Below are 16945 nucleotides of genomic sequence, written 5' to 3'. Positions count from 1 at the left end.
CAGCAGCAGCAGCAAAGAGGTTTCATGATAATTTTCTTCTTCTTCTCTCTCTAAAGAAATTCATTTTCCTTTAGATTATGGCATTTCTGATTTTTCATTTTATTTTTTCATTTATTTCTAGGTCCCGTGAGGTTTATGGAGGTCAGGTTACTCACACCTCAGGCACCAGAAGGGATATCCCTTCTTCTCTCTGGAAATGGCTATCTCCCAAAATATCATGCTTGAGGTCAGGTTCATTCACCCGCAGTGTCTGGGGCTCCCCTTCAGGAAGCCCCAAACCTTGTCCATTTGGCTTACTTGCATGATATATCTCTGGAGAAAATCCAGGCAGAATCACCTATTTGTTCCTTCCGGCATCTTGACCCAATCTTCAGTGCTGTAAAATGTAAGTATTTTGCAAAGCACAGACTCACGCTCCTACTCCTTTATTTTAGACTTGAAAAATGACCTTGGAAAGAATGGGTGCCATGAAGCAGCTTGGTGAGGTGGTGAGTTCAGTTGCCTGAGTTATGCTTTCAGTCATGCGTGTGTACTCAGTCATGTCGGGCACTTTGGAGACCCCACGGACTGCAGCCCGCCAGGCTCCTCTGTCCATGGAGTTTCCCAGGCAAGAATACTGGAGTGTGTTGCCATTTCCTCCTCCAAGGGCTCTTTCTGACCCAGGGATGGAACCCCCATCCCCTGCTTTGACAGGTGGATGCTTTACCACTGAGCCACCTGGGAAGTCCAGTAAGTGCCACGCACGCCAAAATGGCCTTCTCAGCCACTTTAATTGGGTTACATTACCCTTGAAAATAGACTATTGAGTTAGCAGCCTTTACTCTTTCCCCTTCCCTGTGTTCCCACCAGCGCCGTGGGACTTCGCTATTCCACGTATGCTGGAAGTCAGTGTTTTCCTTTCGAGATAGATTTTGAGAAGGGCACCACTCTATAGCCTGAATATTCACCTTCCACAGAGACTAGAATCTGTCCTTTGGAAGCCCAATCACAAGAATCCTTACTCATCCCAATTCATTCCCACCTCAGCCCATGCTAGATGCTCTTCCTGCATATCAGTCACTGAGCCCGACGCAGAGCTCTTCCCAGAAGCTGGAAACAGCATGAGTTCTCTTTGCGTCATTCCAGAATGGCACCACATGGCTCCTCTTGGCCATCATTCTCTAAACCATTCCCACTGAAAAGTCTGGTCATATCAGAAGAGTAACATGACAATTATCTTCAGGTCTGTGTGGTCATTATTTCCTGTGAGTCATCCGAACCAGCCTACCAGAGGGCAACAGTGAAGAAACTGTCACGAACCAACCAGTACTTTCTTAAGATAGCCATCCATCTCCATTCCGAAGCTAAGGACAAATTAACAGCAGGAACTTGCTTTTGGATCTTGATTGGGCTCCCAAGCAGTTTTCTGAAGTACTACATTTAGGGCTGTTCATATCAAGGCCTCGGTCACATGGAGACAAGTAATTGTGACTTATACTGATATATTTATATAAAAATTTTAAAGAAAATAGCATCAATCTTATACAAAATTTTTGTATGGAGAATGTGGTTCAGTCGCTAAGTTGTGTTCAGCTCTTTGCAACCCCACGGACTGCAGCAGGCCAGGCTTCCTTGTCCTCTACTGTCCCCCAGTTTGCTCAAACTCATGTCCATTGAGTCGATGCCATCCAACAATCTCATCCTCTGCTGCCATCTTCTCCTTTTGCCTTCAATATTTCAAAGCATCAGGGTCTTTTCTAATGAGTTGGCCCTTTGTATCAGGTAGCCAAAATGTTGGAGCTTCATCTGCAGCATCAGTCCTTCCAATGAATATTCAGGACTGAGTTCCTTTATGACTTGATCTCCTTGCAGTCCAAGAGACTCTCCAGAGTATAATAGGCGAAAAATCCCAAGTCATCTGTGGAGTGTGATTCTAACCCTGAAATTTATATGTTCATGAATCTTGTCATCTTCTTCCCTTTCTCTCCTTAATTCCCAGTGTTGCTTACCAAATGTACATCAGTTATTCTAAGAGGGGGTTATCTGTCTGGGGTGTGGTGGAGGAGGGGTTGGAAAAGGCAGACAGTCATCAATAAGATAAAGATGATTTGAGCTCATGGGAGGAAAATGGTCTCACATTCCAGGAGACTAGAGAAGAATTTAGTATCAAGCTCAAATTTTAAATTTTAAAGATAATACAAGTATAGAGGATATCAGATACACATCTCTAATAAGTCTCTTACTTTACTGTCAAGGATCAGAATAATAAAAAAAAGAAAAGAAAACAATGGAATACTGGGACTTGAAATGGGGATATGTTCATGAATATGTCTGAGAAATTTGAGTTCCCAGATTCCCCTGTAGCTATAAACTGGCAGAGGTTTTCTTACTCCCTAAAGAAGAAGCTCTTTCTTACGCTTCCTGATGAATTTGGAGAAGTTCAAGCATGATTCACTTTTAAAAATGCAATTTAATTTTAAAGTGTCTATTCTTTGTAAGATGTTGCTCTAGAATAAAAAGATTCAAAGATTGGAGTTTCAAATCTGATTTACAATAAAGGACTTGTATGCAGAATACATAAAGACCTCTCAAAGCTCCATAATCAGAAAACAATTCATTTTAAAAGAAGTCAAAAGATTGGAACGGAGACATCACCAAATGGTGACGTGCAAAGAAGTTCAAAAGCATTCGTTATAAATACAAGTTAAAATCACAATGAGGTAATACTTCACATCTGTCAGCATGGTAAAATGTAAAAGACTGGCCATTCCAAGTGCTGACACTGATGTTGGGAAATGGGATCTTTCCTACACCACTGGTGGAGATGTAAAATGACAGTTACTATGGAAACCATTAGGAACTGTAAAATGACAGTTACTATGGAAACCATTAGGCAGTTTCTTAAATGTCAAACATCTTCCCTATAACTCAGCCTTTTCACTTTAAGTGGAAGGAAATTTGTTGTTGTTTAGTTGCTAAGTCACGTCCAGCTCTTTTGTGACCCCCATGGACTGCAGCCCGCCAGTCCTCTCTGTCAGTGGGATTTCCCAGGCAAGAGTGTTGGAGTGGGTTGCCATTTCCTTCTCCAGAGGCTGTTCCTGATTGAACCCACTCACCTCCTTTGCAGGTGATTCTTTACCCCTGAGCTGCTGGGGAAGCCCAGAAGGAAGTCTACCTAAGAGAAATTAAAGTTTGTGTTTCCAAAAAGATTTGAAGTGAATGTTCATAATATGTCATAGCCCAAACTTGGAGACAGGCCAAATGCCCTTCAGTAGCCAAATGGATAAGCAAACGTGGTGCATCCGCACAACGAAAAGTACTCTGTTCACACAAAACATGACAACCATCAGAATAAGCTCGCTGTGTGAAAGAAGCGCGTAAACAAGAGTACATACTGATTACAAGAGATTCTGTGTCTCACCACACTGTGACTGGAAAGAGAAGCCAGGCAAGAGAGATAATGTTGTTTTGGATGGAAGATCTTCCTTCTGTAGTAATCTATGAGGTCACCTTCTCTTACACAGGAAATGGGATGATACCACCACCACTGGGAATATATAAGACCAATATTTAACAGCAACCAAAAATAAAATGTTGATATTTAGTGGCTGACTCCACTCTCTAAGATGCAAAGTTGGGCCAGACATTAGTCATAGCACTGTAGATCCACAAACATAGTTGAATGCTTTCACAAAAACATGGAAGAAAGACAGTACTGAACCGATAGCTTATAGTTTTACTTCCACACACACTGAACCCCTTGTTTTAGTTTTGCAGCGTCATCTCTGGTGACCAATATCTGCTTCCACCCTAGCACCCTGGTCCTGTCTAAATTTCCTTCTTCCTGATGAAAGAGTACATTAATTAATCAGTAGAAAGAAGAAGGGATTTCCCAGCTGGTCCAGTGGTTAAGAATTCACCCTCTAACGCAGGGGACATGGGTTCGATTCCCAGTTGGGGAACTAAGACCATGCATGCTACGGGGCAACTAAGCCTGCATGCCACAACTGTGGGAAGCTCAGGAGCTGCAGCCAAGACCCAGCACAGCCAAAATAAATTAAAAAGAAAAAAGATTTTAAGGTAGTCAAAAGGTATAAACTTCCAGTTATCAGATAAATAAGTACCAAAGATGTAATACACATCATGATAAATATAATTAATACTGCTGTGTCATATACAAAAGTTGTTAAGAGAGCAAATCTAGACTTCTCATCACAAGGAAAATTTTTTTTTCTATTTCTTTAATTTTGTATCTACGTGAGATGATGGATATTCACCAAACTTTTTATGATAATCATTTCATGATGAATTCAAGCCAAATAATTATGCTGTACACCTTAAACTTATACAATGGTGTATGTCAATTACAACTCAATGAAACTGGAAGAAAAAGCAATCTTCAGCTCCAGAGCTTTTGTTAGGATCTTTGTTATGATTTCTATCTCTTCATTCAATATCTCTTTGTTCACAAATTGTTTCCTGGTTTCATTAAATTTTTTAAATATTTTCGCATAGCTCCCTGAATTTCCTCAAAACAGCTATTTTGAATTCTTTATCAGCTAAATCACAAAATCTCATGCCTTTGAATCCAGCTACTAGAGAATTCTTGTTATCTTCTGATGGTAACGTGTTTCCTCAATTCTTGCTGCTTGCGTTGCTGTTTTTACATTTGAATCTGCAGTGTAAAAGTGTCAGTCACTCAGCTGTGCCAGGCTCTTTGTGACCCATGGACTGTAGCCGCCAGGCTCCTCTGCCCATGGGATTCTCCAGGCAAGAATACTGGAGTGGGTAGCCATTCCCTTCTCCAGGGGGATCTTCCTGACCCGGGGACCAAACCCAGGTCTCCTGGCTTGTTGGCAGATTCTGTACCATCTGAGCCACCAGAGGAACCTCCTCAAATCTCTACTTGTCCTCCAGAGGGAGCTATTTTTTGTTGGTTCTGCTTACGTCTGGTTTTCTCTCCAATCTTGTACGGACACAGCTACTCCACACTTCTCACTTTGCGGCTGAATTCGTAAGCTTGTGCTTCTACTGTGGTTCCTAACTGGCTAGAACACCTCTCGTGGGTTTTCTCAGATGGTGGCACTGCGTTCAAGCTTGTGGCTTGCCCCTTGCCCACAGACCCTGGCCTTTTTCTGAGGAGGTTGCTGGGGCTGTCTTCACACACACAGGAGTGTGCTCAAAGAAGGAGCCCCAGAATTGGGGAAGGTAGCACCGAGGGCCGTGGGGGTACCCAGAGGCCAGGTGGGGAACCTCAGGGGAGGGTCTCCCCGGGGGCTTCCTGCTGGAGTCCTAGAAGCAACCTGCCTGAACCACGTCCCTTTAACGCCCTGTGACATTCTTATCTCTTTCCTGATCGCCTCCTTCTCCCAACCAGGGAGGCCCTGCCTTCACACTCAGGGAGCCGCAGGGGAGAAACAGGTTTCCTCCAGCGGCGTGGAGCTGCGGTAGCTGGGAGCTCGCTCCCTGCGCCCCCTGTTTCCCGAGCGGAGACGTCATCACTGACGACGTCATCCCCAAGCTTTGCCACTTTCGGGGAGGGGCCGCGAATGCAGCCAATTCATTTTTTTATTCTCTGATGGCAAGCCGGACTCTCTGCTTGGGAAGGCTGGATTTCTGCCAAGTCCCTTCCACCCATGGGTGTCTTCTCCAGGCAGCACCCTCTTGGTGTTCCCCCGCTGGGGCTGAGAGGGGCTGCGGAAGGCAGCAGGCGCCTGCCGGCTCCACGCCGCACCAAGGCTCTGTCTTCCCAGTATCTGGTGCGTGGCGGGTGGGGGCTGAGACCCCTCCTGGGTCGCTTCGTGTGTGGCGCTGAATCCCACAACTCGCACAGATGTGCTTTTGTTCAGGGATGGATTCAGCATTTCTTGCTAAACGGGGGACTCAGGGAGGACTGTCTTATGCCGCGGTTATGCTGATGTCACGCCAACAGGAGCAAATGCCCAGTCACTGGGAGGACAGGGCTCATTTATTACACACCTCCCCCAACTAAGAGAGATGGATACTAAAGACAGACTGGCCCGGATCTAAAACCTACTTCTGTGATCTACTGCCTAAGCAAACCTGGGCCACGTGTTTTTATCCTGGTTGTGTAAAGAACCTTGCAGCTTTAAAAGCCAGCTAATTGCTTATCTCAGAAGTTTGGCTTACAATGAAGTAACGCAAGTTATGCTTCTAGCAGAAGTCAAGACATAACAGAACTTCAATTAATTTTAGCTTTACTCTTTCTTACTCTCCTATAGAATTCAGAATTCCAGTTCAACCTTTTAATTTAATTGTTGATTTCCCATGATGCTTCCCATGCTAGAGGTACTCTTCCCCTGTGTTCTAATAGCGTCTTCAGTTTGCCAAGTGAAACTTTCTCTATATATATTTGAATATGACCTCCTGAAAGGCAGGATTCATAGCTTATTCGTATCTTCTGTTCTGTGTCCTAGCAAAATGTCTTGAGCCCAACAGGAAATCAGCCCTTAGTCTGGTCTATTGCCATACTCTTAGAATCCTGTTAGATAAAATACCAATGCATTTACAAATGGCAAAGGATGTGACTGGAGCTTGTCTTTTGAAAAAAAAAAATTGAAAACTACTATACCCTCTAAAAAACAACTTTCTGACATACACTAATTGCTAGATTAAATCTATGCCCGTGACCAAGACCTTGCAGAAGCACAGGGCAGTCCTACAGAAAGCAGTGTTATCTGGGGCCCCCAGTAAATGAGAACAGGAAGTGAGCTTGTCTGTCTGGGCACCTTTTGGCACAGCTGAGTGTTAGAGTCAAGAAATGCCCATGTTTATCTCTCTGTTCCTTGTGCTTGTTACAGATGGGGGATTTTGCACTGTGTTTTCCTGTTCATTCCTAACAGGCTGATAATACATTTTATTTTTACTTTTTTGATAATACATTTTAAAACATTTCTCACTGCTGAAGAGAAGAGACGTTTTTGGTGGTTTCTCAAATCTGATAGTTGGAGAAGGCAATGGCAACCCACTCCAGTACTCTTGCCTGGAAAATCCCATGGACAGAGAAGCCTGGTAGGCTGCAGTCCATGGGATTGCTAAGAGTCGGACACGACTGAGTGACTTCACTTTCACTTTTCACTTGCATGCATTGGAGAAGGAAATGGCAACCCACTCCAGTGTTCTTACCTGGAGAATCCCAGGGACGGCGGGGCCTGGTGGGCTGCCGTCTATGGGGTTGCACAAAATCAGACACAACTGAAGCGACTTAGCAGCAGCAGCAGCAAATCTGATAGTATTTCCCTATAGCCTTTTTCCATCCACTACATTGCCTTTTTAGGACTAAAACAATATCATAACATATATTTCTTGCTTTTCAGTTTGCCTAGAAATATTCTATGGGCTTCCTTGGTGGGTCCGTGGTAAGGAATCTGCCTGCACTGCAGGAGACCTGGGTTCAATCCCTTGGTCAGAAAGATACCCTGGAGAAGGAAATGGAAACCCACTCTAGTATTCTTGCCTGGGAAATCCCATAGACTAGCCTGGCAGGCTAGAGTCCAAAAGGATTGCAAAGAGTCGGACAAGACTGAGCCACTGAGTATTCATCTAGTGTAGCTTCTACAATTTGCTTCTGGGTATATTCATGCAGGGCTTCCCAGTTGGCACTAACAGCCAAGAACCCGCCTGCCAATGCAAGAGATGTAAAAGATGTGGGTTCAGTCCCTGGGTCGGGAAGATCCCCTGGAGGAGGGCATGGCAACCCACTCCAGTATTCTTGCCTGGAGAATCCCATGGCTAGAGGAGCCTGGTGGGCTACAGTCCGTAAGGGTCACAGAGAGGTGACTTAGCACAGCCTAAGCCAGCATATTTCATGCAGCGTTCACATTCTAAACAGTCTCTGCTCCTCCGTGTTGTTCAGCATAACACTACACAGGGATTCCCAGACAGAAGTTGTTTGGGAGATGTAAGCTGAGCCCTCTTGACGGTTTGTGGAGTGAGCAGAGGTTTTTCCAGTGGAGGGATGCATTCATGTCGCACGGGTGGTGAATACCAACAGCCTCTCACACTCTCGTATGTATAAATTTACTTCAGTGGTCTAAACCAAGCTGAAAGTATGCAACGGTACTCTGTTTTATCAGTGTTTCATAAGTAGAGCTGTACCTCATAGAATGAGAATTATCTGTGAAAAAAACTTTGAATATTTATCTATTATTTGGCTGCGCTGGGTCTCAGCACACATGCAGGATCTTTGGTTCCAGCCTGTGGGATCTAGCTCTCTTAGCAGGGACTGAACCCGATCCCTGCATTGGGAGCCGGGTATTTTAACCTCTGGACCACCTGGGAAGTCCTGGGGAGTTTTTCTAAGATAATTTTTAAAGAGGGAACTTTGATTAGCTTTTGTCCCAGGAGTTTAGAATGAATGTTGCTGTCCCAGATGTCTTGCTGCACCATACATCAAACAGCATTAAATAGCTCTGACTGCGGCTGCTGTCCCAGTCACAAGCTTAGTAATTATGATCACCAGCCATCCAAACTGTCTAAAAGCAGGGAATATGGAAGCAGGAAGTTCAGCTGGGGCTTTTTGGTCCAAAGTGCTCATTGCCAGGTGGAAAAACTGAGGTTCTCAAAGGGAAAATACTGACCCATAGCAAAACAAATAGGAGTCAGGACTAACTTGTAAAATGCAACTCACAGCTCAGGTTCCTTTCAACTTGATCCCACCATTTATTGGCAAGAAGGCCAGTGATTGTTGTTTTAGTCCATTTTCTGTCTGTGGGGTTGTTTACAGATTATCCCATTTGATAAAGCATTATTTAAAATGCAGACCCGGGAACTGTTCTTGGTCCTTAGCATCACTGAATTGATATTTTGATTCCCAATTATCCCTGATCAATCTCCTCCCCAATGTACACACACACACACACACACACACACACACATATATATACACAGATACACACACACAGATAAGAAATAAATGATTCTGATTTATTGAACAAATACTAGTGATTAAGGATATATCAAGGAGATAAAAAATACACTGATAATACATTGCATCATGGGGGCAAGTGATTATGAAGCAGGCTGGATGAATACATGAACATTAGGCAATCCCAATAGAGAAAATAACCTTTAAGTTGATGTTTTAAAAAAGATAAATTGAGACACTAAATATGTGAAGAGCATTCCAGTTGCATTCTCAGTGGATGCCTACAGCAGGCACATGATAAAAGGCAGGAAGATAAAGAACAACTATCAGAATGATCTTAAGACAAAAAAAATGTGTGATGTATATAGAGATACACAGTCAGTATGCAGTTAAAATATTAACTGAGTGGAGGGAAGAGCAGAGTCAAATATTATACAATAAAAAGGTAGACCAGAGTCACTGCTGGAGGTCCTGGTGGGCCAGGTTTGGAAGTGAACATATTTTCCTTGAAAGTGTGTGATTATATCTATGAATGATTAAGAATGGTGAATCGGTTTGGCAAGCTATGCAGTAAAAGAGTATATTTTTAAGCTGTTGTCAAGTTTGGGGAAACAAAATTTTAATTTCAGAAAAAATGAAAATAGGAAATCTAGGCTCCTAAGGTCAGATAAGCATAAAAACTGACGTCATCATTGGTTGCATGGTTATGTGGTGTCTTTCATAGCCTGGAGAAATTAACACCTACTTATCAATTTTTAATTTTGGCAGGCCAAATAAATAAAATGTACTTAATTATTTCGTTAATTAATTTGTGAATAATAACCCCAGCTGATTCCTTCAGTCTCTCCCCAGGACTCTTCTATCAAGATTTAGGCTAAAAGTGTGAACTATTTTTACCTTCTCTATAAAAATGTCAAAAGAAACAAACTCATTTGGAGAGCTTAGTTTTCTTTACCATCTTCTGTTCACAATCTCGTCTCTCCTTCTTGCATCACACATGCCCCCATCGTCTCTCTAAATATTTCTGCAAGTGTTCTGCTATCTCATGCATCACCATAGATAGCCCTGTTTTGAGTTTCTCTGCGCCTTCGCATTCATTCACTTTTGCTGTTTTCTCTGTCCCATCTCTACATCTTATGTGGGTCTATCCCTATTGATTTGTCTCTTCCTCAGGTCAGCAGATACTGTCTCTGGGATTACTTATTCTTTGTCTAACCTCTGTCTACTCTGGGCTACCTGTTGGCTGCAGCTTCACGGTGCATTTTCCTGCCTAATTCTCTTGTTTTCTGCCCTGGGTATTTCCTCGCCACCCCATGATGTGCATGTCGCCACTGGTTACAGGCATGTAAAGGCTAACTGGGCTTTACTTTTATCTCAATATAATTCTCTTAGAGTGTTAATTTTCTTCATTTAATACTGATCTCTCTTACAATAACACTAAACCTCTGTCACCAAAATCCATCCTTACCAGCACTCTGCCCTGAACACTACCAGGCAATCTGAAACTGCGTTTCCCTTCAATCTCCTAAAAAGGACAGTCTAAAGCTGAGCTTAATCTGGCTCTGTCTGTACTCCTCACGTGTCCGTTTGTATTTCTCACTTCCTCTGTCTTTCAACATTACCTGATGTTCCTTGATCTTAGATTCAAATGCATAACATGTTAAGCAACCGGTTGCCTCTCTGGTTTCATTCTTTAATTCAGCTCAGTAGTGGGAAGACCGATAACTCTTTCTCCATTTTTTAGAAACTGTCATTTCTCTTCATTTCCATTGACTTCATTTTAGCTCAGGTCTTAATTGATTCTTCTTCCATTTCATATTCTTCATTAAGTGATTTTCCCTTTACGGTTTACATCTCACCAGATACAGTGAGTAACTTAATAAAACTCCCTACTGTTTATTCATCAGTCTGCAAACAATTTTGAGCAACACTGTACCAGTGAATGTGCTGCTGATTCAGGCAAAATATAGATTTTTATGAGATACTGTGTCTCTGAAAAAATATATTATCATTGAGGGGACATAAAATATTTGCCTACAGAAAATTATATAGACTGTAGGGTGTGTGTGTGTGTGTGTGTGTGTGTCTGTGTTTGATTAGAAAAACATCATCTAGAGAGAGAAGCAATCAACTAGAAAAACTTAAAGAATCAAATGGGATTTAAGATAGGCTTTATGGAAAGGAGAAACTCAACCAAAAACAGAAAGGAAGAAAGCACATTTCAACCCAGGATGCTGACGTGAGGTGGTCAAGCAGAATGCATATTCAAGAGAAAGTTGAAGTGGGATTAGGAAGTGGGACTTTCAAGATAAAATGGACTTAAATGTTATATCATTAGAGACTAAGATTTGGAGATTGCTGTGTGTGAGCGTGAATGAATATTCATGAGTTAATATGAATGGATTCCACAATAATTTCTTTTTTAGAGCACTTTTCATTTATACTGTGGCGCTTGCTTTGGCAGCACATATACTAATTTATCCTGTGTTTGCATGTGTTTCTACACACACTTTTAGAGCTGGCAGGTAAATTATTCCTAATATCTTAATGTCACAGATGAAAAAACCCTGATTAAGTAAAACGTTAAAGGATTTGCCACAGCTCACTCGATAAAATGCAATAGGCCTGGTATTCCAGGGCCCTTTATAAGATCAGCAATCCTTCTGTGTTAGAAGGATTGCTTCTAACACAAATCATGCTGTTTTGTTCATATAAGACCAAACCCAATGAGGAAATAGCTATTGCTAATTTGATATGTATCCACCAAAATGCTTAATACATGCCTAAAGAATCTCTATGCATAGTCTGTCTAACAGAGTCTTTCTGACTCTATTCTTGATTTATGTCAATTTGGTCTTATGATCTCCAAAATTTCTCCTTTCCTATGCTACTCCTGACTCGACCTGGTGATGTACCTTCTCTGAACCTTCACCCCTACACCCCATACTCCCACACTGAGCACCCACCATGGGTGAAATACTGGAATACACAACGTGAAGGAGACAAGTGCCAGCAGTTTCACTTAGCTGGCTCTCAGTATGAGTTTGCTGAATGGACTTTGCCCTCAAGGTGCTTGCAGTCGGAAAGGGGTCACAGATCACACACATCTGCAGCTTTCAAAAAGGCTAAGGGCAAATATTATCAAACTGTTAAACTTAACTCAGCTCTCAGCCAGTCTTCCTCTTGTTTTCCCTGTTTGCACAGTTATGCTTACTTATTACAGGTGGACGTCCCAGAAGGGATGGGTTTGACATAGTAACAGAAAACAAGAAATGCAGGAGTCCATCTTATCTACAAATGGAGGGGGTGGATTTAAGTGAACAGAGACAACAAAAATAGAATATTGCCGTCTGGAGAAAAACCATAATATAAACTTGTCAAGTCATAGAAAGAATTGAAATTTTGCCAATAGCCTCTTACACAGAGACCATGGCTTTCTAAGCCTTTTGCTGTGAATCAGAATGTTCTGGACACATGATTCTTACGAATCAGCAGGAGAAGTTGGCTCCTCTCTTTCTTCCAACTCGCTGTAAATTGGTGCATATATATTTACTTCTTCATAAAGACGATCTTCTGGAATCTGATGAGGTGAGGGGGAAAAAACATTATCAATCACCAAGAATTTTTTGCCATTAGAATATTTGCTTAAGAGTCATATCTCATCTTTTTTTGTATCTCACAGCCTACCATTCAGTTCAGTTCAATTCAGTCGCTCAGTGGTGTCTGACTCTTCGCGACCCCATGAATCACAGCACGCCAGGCCTCCCTGTCCATCACTAACTCCCGGAGTTCACCAGACTCACGGCCATCGAGTCAGTGATGCCATCCAGCCATCTCATCCTCTGTCTTCCTCTTCTCCCCTTGCCCCCAATCCCTCCCAGCATCAGAGTCTTTTCCAATGAGTCAACTCTTCACATGAGGTGGCCAAAGTACTGGAGTTTCAGCTTTAGCATCATTCCTTCCAAAGAAATCCCAGGGCTGATCTCCTTCAGAATGGACTGGTTGGGTCCTTGCAGTCCAAGGGACTCTCAAGAGTCTTCTCCAACACCACAGTTCAAAAGCATCAATTCTTCGGCGCTCAGCTTTCTTCACAGCCTGCCATTACGCTGTGATATTGTAGCCACCTGATGTGAAGAGCCGACTCATTGGAAAGACCGTGATGCTGAGAAAGACTGAAGGCAGGAGGAGAAGGTGGTGACAGAGGATGAGATGGTTGGATGGCATCGCTGACTCAATGGACACAAGTCTGAGTAAGCTCCAGGAGAAGGTGAAGGACAGGGAACCCTGGCGTGCTGCAGTCCAAGGGGTCGCAAAGAGTCGGACGTGACTGAGTGACTGAACAACAACAGCAACAATACTTCCATCTCCAACAAACCAGGTTGGCTGGCCAAGTGGGTTCCAAAGAAATTGTCAATGAGAAGTTGTTGAGATGATTCTGTACCTGAAATTTGGTACATCTCTTATCTTACTTATCTCTGAAGGAAAGGGATCAGAAAAGGCAGGCAGACTTGAATGCTTCAGGCAAGTGGAAAGATGGAGGGAGTATGTTTTACCTGGAAGATCTGAGTAAATGTGTATGCATCAGGTATTTCTAACTCTCTTTCATACGTCACAGGTATAAAATTGGGTAAGACAAGTGGAAGCTCAGTTGGTAGTCATGACTCAGAGAGGAAACAAAATACAGGCTTCAGAGCAAGTGGGAAGGTGAAATCCAAGAAAGAGAGCAGGAACAAATTTTTAAAAGCCCAGATATTTAAGTGTTTCTAACATGTGCTACCTGTATATTTGTCTGTTATGCTCAACATATGCTTAATACTTTGAAGCATCTACATTTCCTAAAATGATGAAGATCTTACTTTCCTAAACTTCAACCAAAGGAATTATATTAATACTATGAGGTTTGTGAGTGGAAAATTTGATTCAAAACATGAGATTTGGTTCCCATTTCTTCACACCCTCTCCAGCATGTATTGTTTGTTGACTTTTTGATGATGGCCATTCTGATTGGTGGGAGATGATACCTCACTGTGGTTTTGATTTGCTTTTCTCTAATAATGAGTGAGGTTAAAATAAATTAATTCATTCAAAACATGAGATTTGGAAACCAAAACACTGAAACTTGGAAAATGGAATATTGAAACTGGAAGCAATGCTGCAGGAAAGCCAGGCCATACTTTTAAGCAACAAAGCTCAAGTTCTTTATCATTTAGGGTTTAATATCAGGCCTCCGCCTACCTGATTTCCTTCAAGTATTTCACCAATTCCATAAGCTATGAGTGACACAGCGCTGCCAAAGCCCAGGATGGTGAGAAACAGGATCATCGCCACAACTTCCTGTTGAGCAACAGCCAACAACAACCAAAGGACAATGGAGTCAAGGGGTGGGAAAGCGCATTCCCTTACAGCAGCCCCTGTTTTCATCACCCATGCCCACTCAGCACACGGCCAGTTCCTATAGAATGACACGTGCGAAAACCAGGAGGTGGTTACTCAAAGCCCCCGGCACCACCCTTGCAGGACTCAGGTCAAGGTGGGGGAAAGAGGCTGGCACGACCCTGGGCACGAGCCTCCAGAACACTGCATTACGTGATGCCGTGGCAGGAAAGGGTGGTGTTCACGGAAAGGGAAAGAAGGCGTCCCACTTAGATCAGGACCAGGGTCTCAGCCTTCCCATGAGAAATACACACGGTGGAGAAGCAGGCCAGAGAGCAGTAGTCGTTCACAAAGACCTCCTCGCAGCTGTAGACGTAAGTGGCACTCTGCTTCAGGTTACTGATGAGGATGCCAACGCCTGTTCCCGCAGCCACACCGCTAACCGCATTTGCTCCCAGGCATCCGCGAATCTGACGACAAAGGGGAACATTTAGACTGGGTCCCGCATCTGCCACAGTGTTCAGTAAACCTACCTGCCTTTCAGGGCTGGATACATCCAACAAACTCCACACTTATGCAAAGGGAAAAAAGTGAGGTCACTCAGTCGTGTCCAACTCTTTGCGACCCCATGGACTGTAGCCCACCAGGCTCCGCTCTCTCACTATCTCCCAGAGTGTGCTCAGATTCATGTCCACTGAGTCTGACCATCTTGTCCTCTGTTGTCCCCTTTCCTCCTGCCTTCAATCTTTCCCAGCACTAGGGTCTTGTCTAATGAGTGGGCTCTTCACATCGGGTGGCCAGAGCTTCAGCATCAGTCCTTCCAATGAATTATTCAGGGTTGATTTCCTTTAGAATGGACTGGTTTGGTCTCTGACCTATCCAGCGGACTCTCAAGAGTCTTCTCCAACACCACAGTTCAAAAGCATCAATTCTTCAGAGCTCAGCCTTCTTTATGATCCAACTCTAACATCTGTACATGATTACTGCGAAAACCTTAGCTTTGACTAGACAAACTATACTCTTGGAAATGAATCATTTGTTGGATCACAGGACTATAGTGTGAGGACATAGCTGGTGTGAGGGTATTTTTTCAACAAGTGTCAAAGTAATTCATTGTTTTTAAGTGGTACAATTGGTATTTTAATGATTACATGTTTAGTGACTATATCCAAGACAAAAGTAGATTGGAAGAAAATCACATATCCACATTCACTCATAAGAGATAACAGCGTGACTCCTTCAAGACTCTTAATATTAAATTTTTCTTACCTTCTCAAGGATAAAGACAGAATGCAACTCACCAGATATGCTGAAGGTTTCTTTTCAGACATGATTGACGAAATACCAGAAATAGCAAACTGTTCAAAAGGAAGGGGGGTAAAAAGCACAGTGGGTCTCTGTTCTTCTCTGTGTCCCTTTCATCCTCACCTTCCAAACAGAAGGTAAAGTTGTGGGCATTCTATACCGATGTCCTTTAATCCATTTTATTTTTTAGTTTTATCATTTTATTTTTCTAATTTCCTATAGAAAGCATCTCAAAATTAAATGTCCATGTGAATTATCTTGTTAAAATGCAAATTGCTACCCAGTAAGTCCTAGATGTGGCCTGAGATTCTTCGTTTGTACCAGGCTGCCAGGTAATGCTAACTCTGAGAGTCCATGGGTCCCCACTAAGTGCTGTGAAGTCCAGCAGCCCCTGGGGTGTGACTCTGCTGTAACACAACTCGCATTCTATTGTGATCATTCGCTCGTACGAGCATCTTGTGCATTACAGTGTCAGTTCCTCTGGGTGAGAAACACGTGTCCGTCTCCGGAGTCTGCCATCTATCTTGTAGACATACAGCCATTATGAAAATACACATGGTGAAGGATTTAGTGAAGTTATCAACCAGGAGCACACATTCAGAACATTTCATAGATTCAGATTGTGTGGTGAGTTGAGGGACACCTAATGAACTAAATGATCGGAATGAAAAGACAGTAAGGAAGTTTCAAATTAAATACAGCAAAAGTTTAAGGAGAGTTTTGAACAAGTGACCTGAGACCTGCATATTTAGCAGAGGGCCAAGCCAATGCAGTATTTTTAGGGTTAAAATATATCCTCGTGAATAAAAATGTTGATGCAAAAAACAACACGGATTAATCAGAAACAAGCATGCTGAGTGCGAGAAGCCAGGCGTTAGAGAGAAGATGGCGTTATCATTCACTTACGTAAAACTCCAGAGAATGCAAACTGGTCTGCTGTGACAGAAAACAAGCGACTGCTTGAGGATAGGAGGACAGGGCTGAGGGAGAGGTGACCAAGGGGAACAGGAGATTTTTGGCCGTGATGAGTATCTTCATTATATTAATGTGGAAATGTTCTCACGTGTCATGTCAAAATTTATCAAATTATACACCTTAAATAGGTGCTGTTTATTATACATCAGTTATACATCAATAAAAACTATGTATTTTTGTAAGCTCATTCAGCCATCTGGTTTCTAACTAGTACACTGACTGAAAGAGATACAGTGAGAAAGTGCCTAACAGAGTTTCTAGGGCACAGTCGAAGTTCATCAGATGTCAGCCTTGCTCTCCTCATTTCAACAATCTCTCCCCGCTACTTTTGCTGCTGCTACTGCTAAGTCGCTTCAGTCCTGTCCGACTCTGTGTGACCCCATAGACGGCAGCCCACCAGGCTCCCCTGTCCCTGGGATTCTCCAG

General features: G+C 42.9%; 1 protein-coding gene across 1 annotated transcript; it reads right to left on the bottom strand.

The window, feature by feature from the left end:
* Nucleotides 1-8904: 8904 nt before the first annotated feature.
* MS4A2 (membrane spanning 4-domains A2) lies at nucleotides 8905-16013 on the bottom strand. The gene is made up of 4 exons (XM_019975786.2): nucleotides 15541-16013; nucleotides 14554-14709; nucleotides 14102-14200; nucleotides 8905-12446 (listed from the first exon to the last, which is right to left on the bottom strand). The coding sequence occupies exons 1-4, from the start codon at nucleotides 15568-15570 to the stop codon at nucleotides 12348-12350; spliced, it is 384 nt and encodes a 127-aa protein (XP_019831345.2). The 5' UTR covers nucleotides 15571-16013; the 3' UTR covers nucleotides 8905-12347.
* Between the last annotated feature and the right edge of the window lie 932 nt (nucleotides 16014-16945).

Source organism: Bos indicus, chromosome 15 (genome assembly GCF_029378745.1).
Source record: "Bos indicus isolate NIAB-ARS_2022 breed Sahiwal x Tharparkar chromosome 15, NIAB-ARS_B.indTharparkar_mat_pri_1.0, whole genome shotgun sequence".
Lineage (NCBI taxonomy): Eukaryota > Metazoa > Chordata > Mammalia > Artiodactyla > Bovidae > Bos > Bos indicus.
This window is presented reverse-complemented; position numbering and strand designations above follow the sequence as displayed.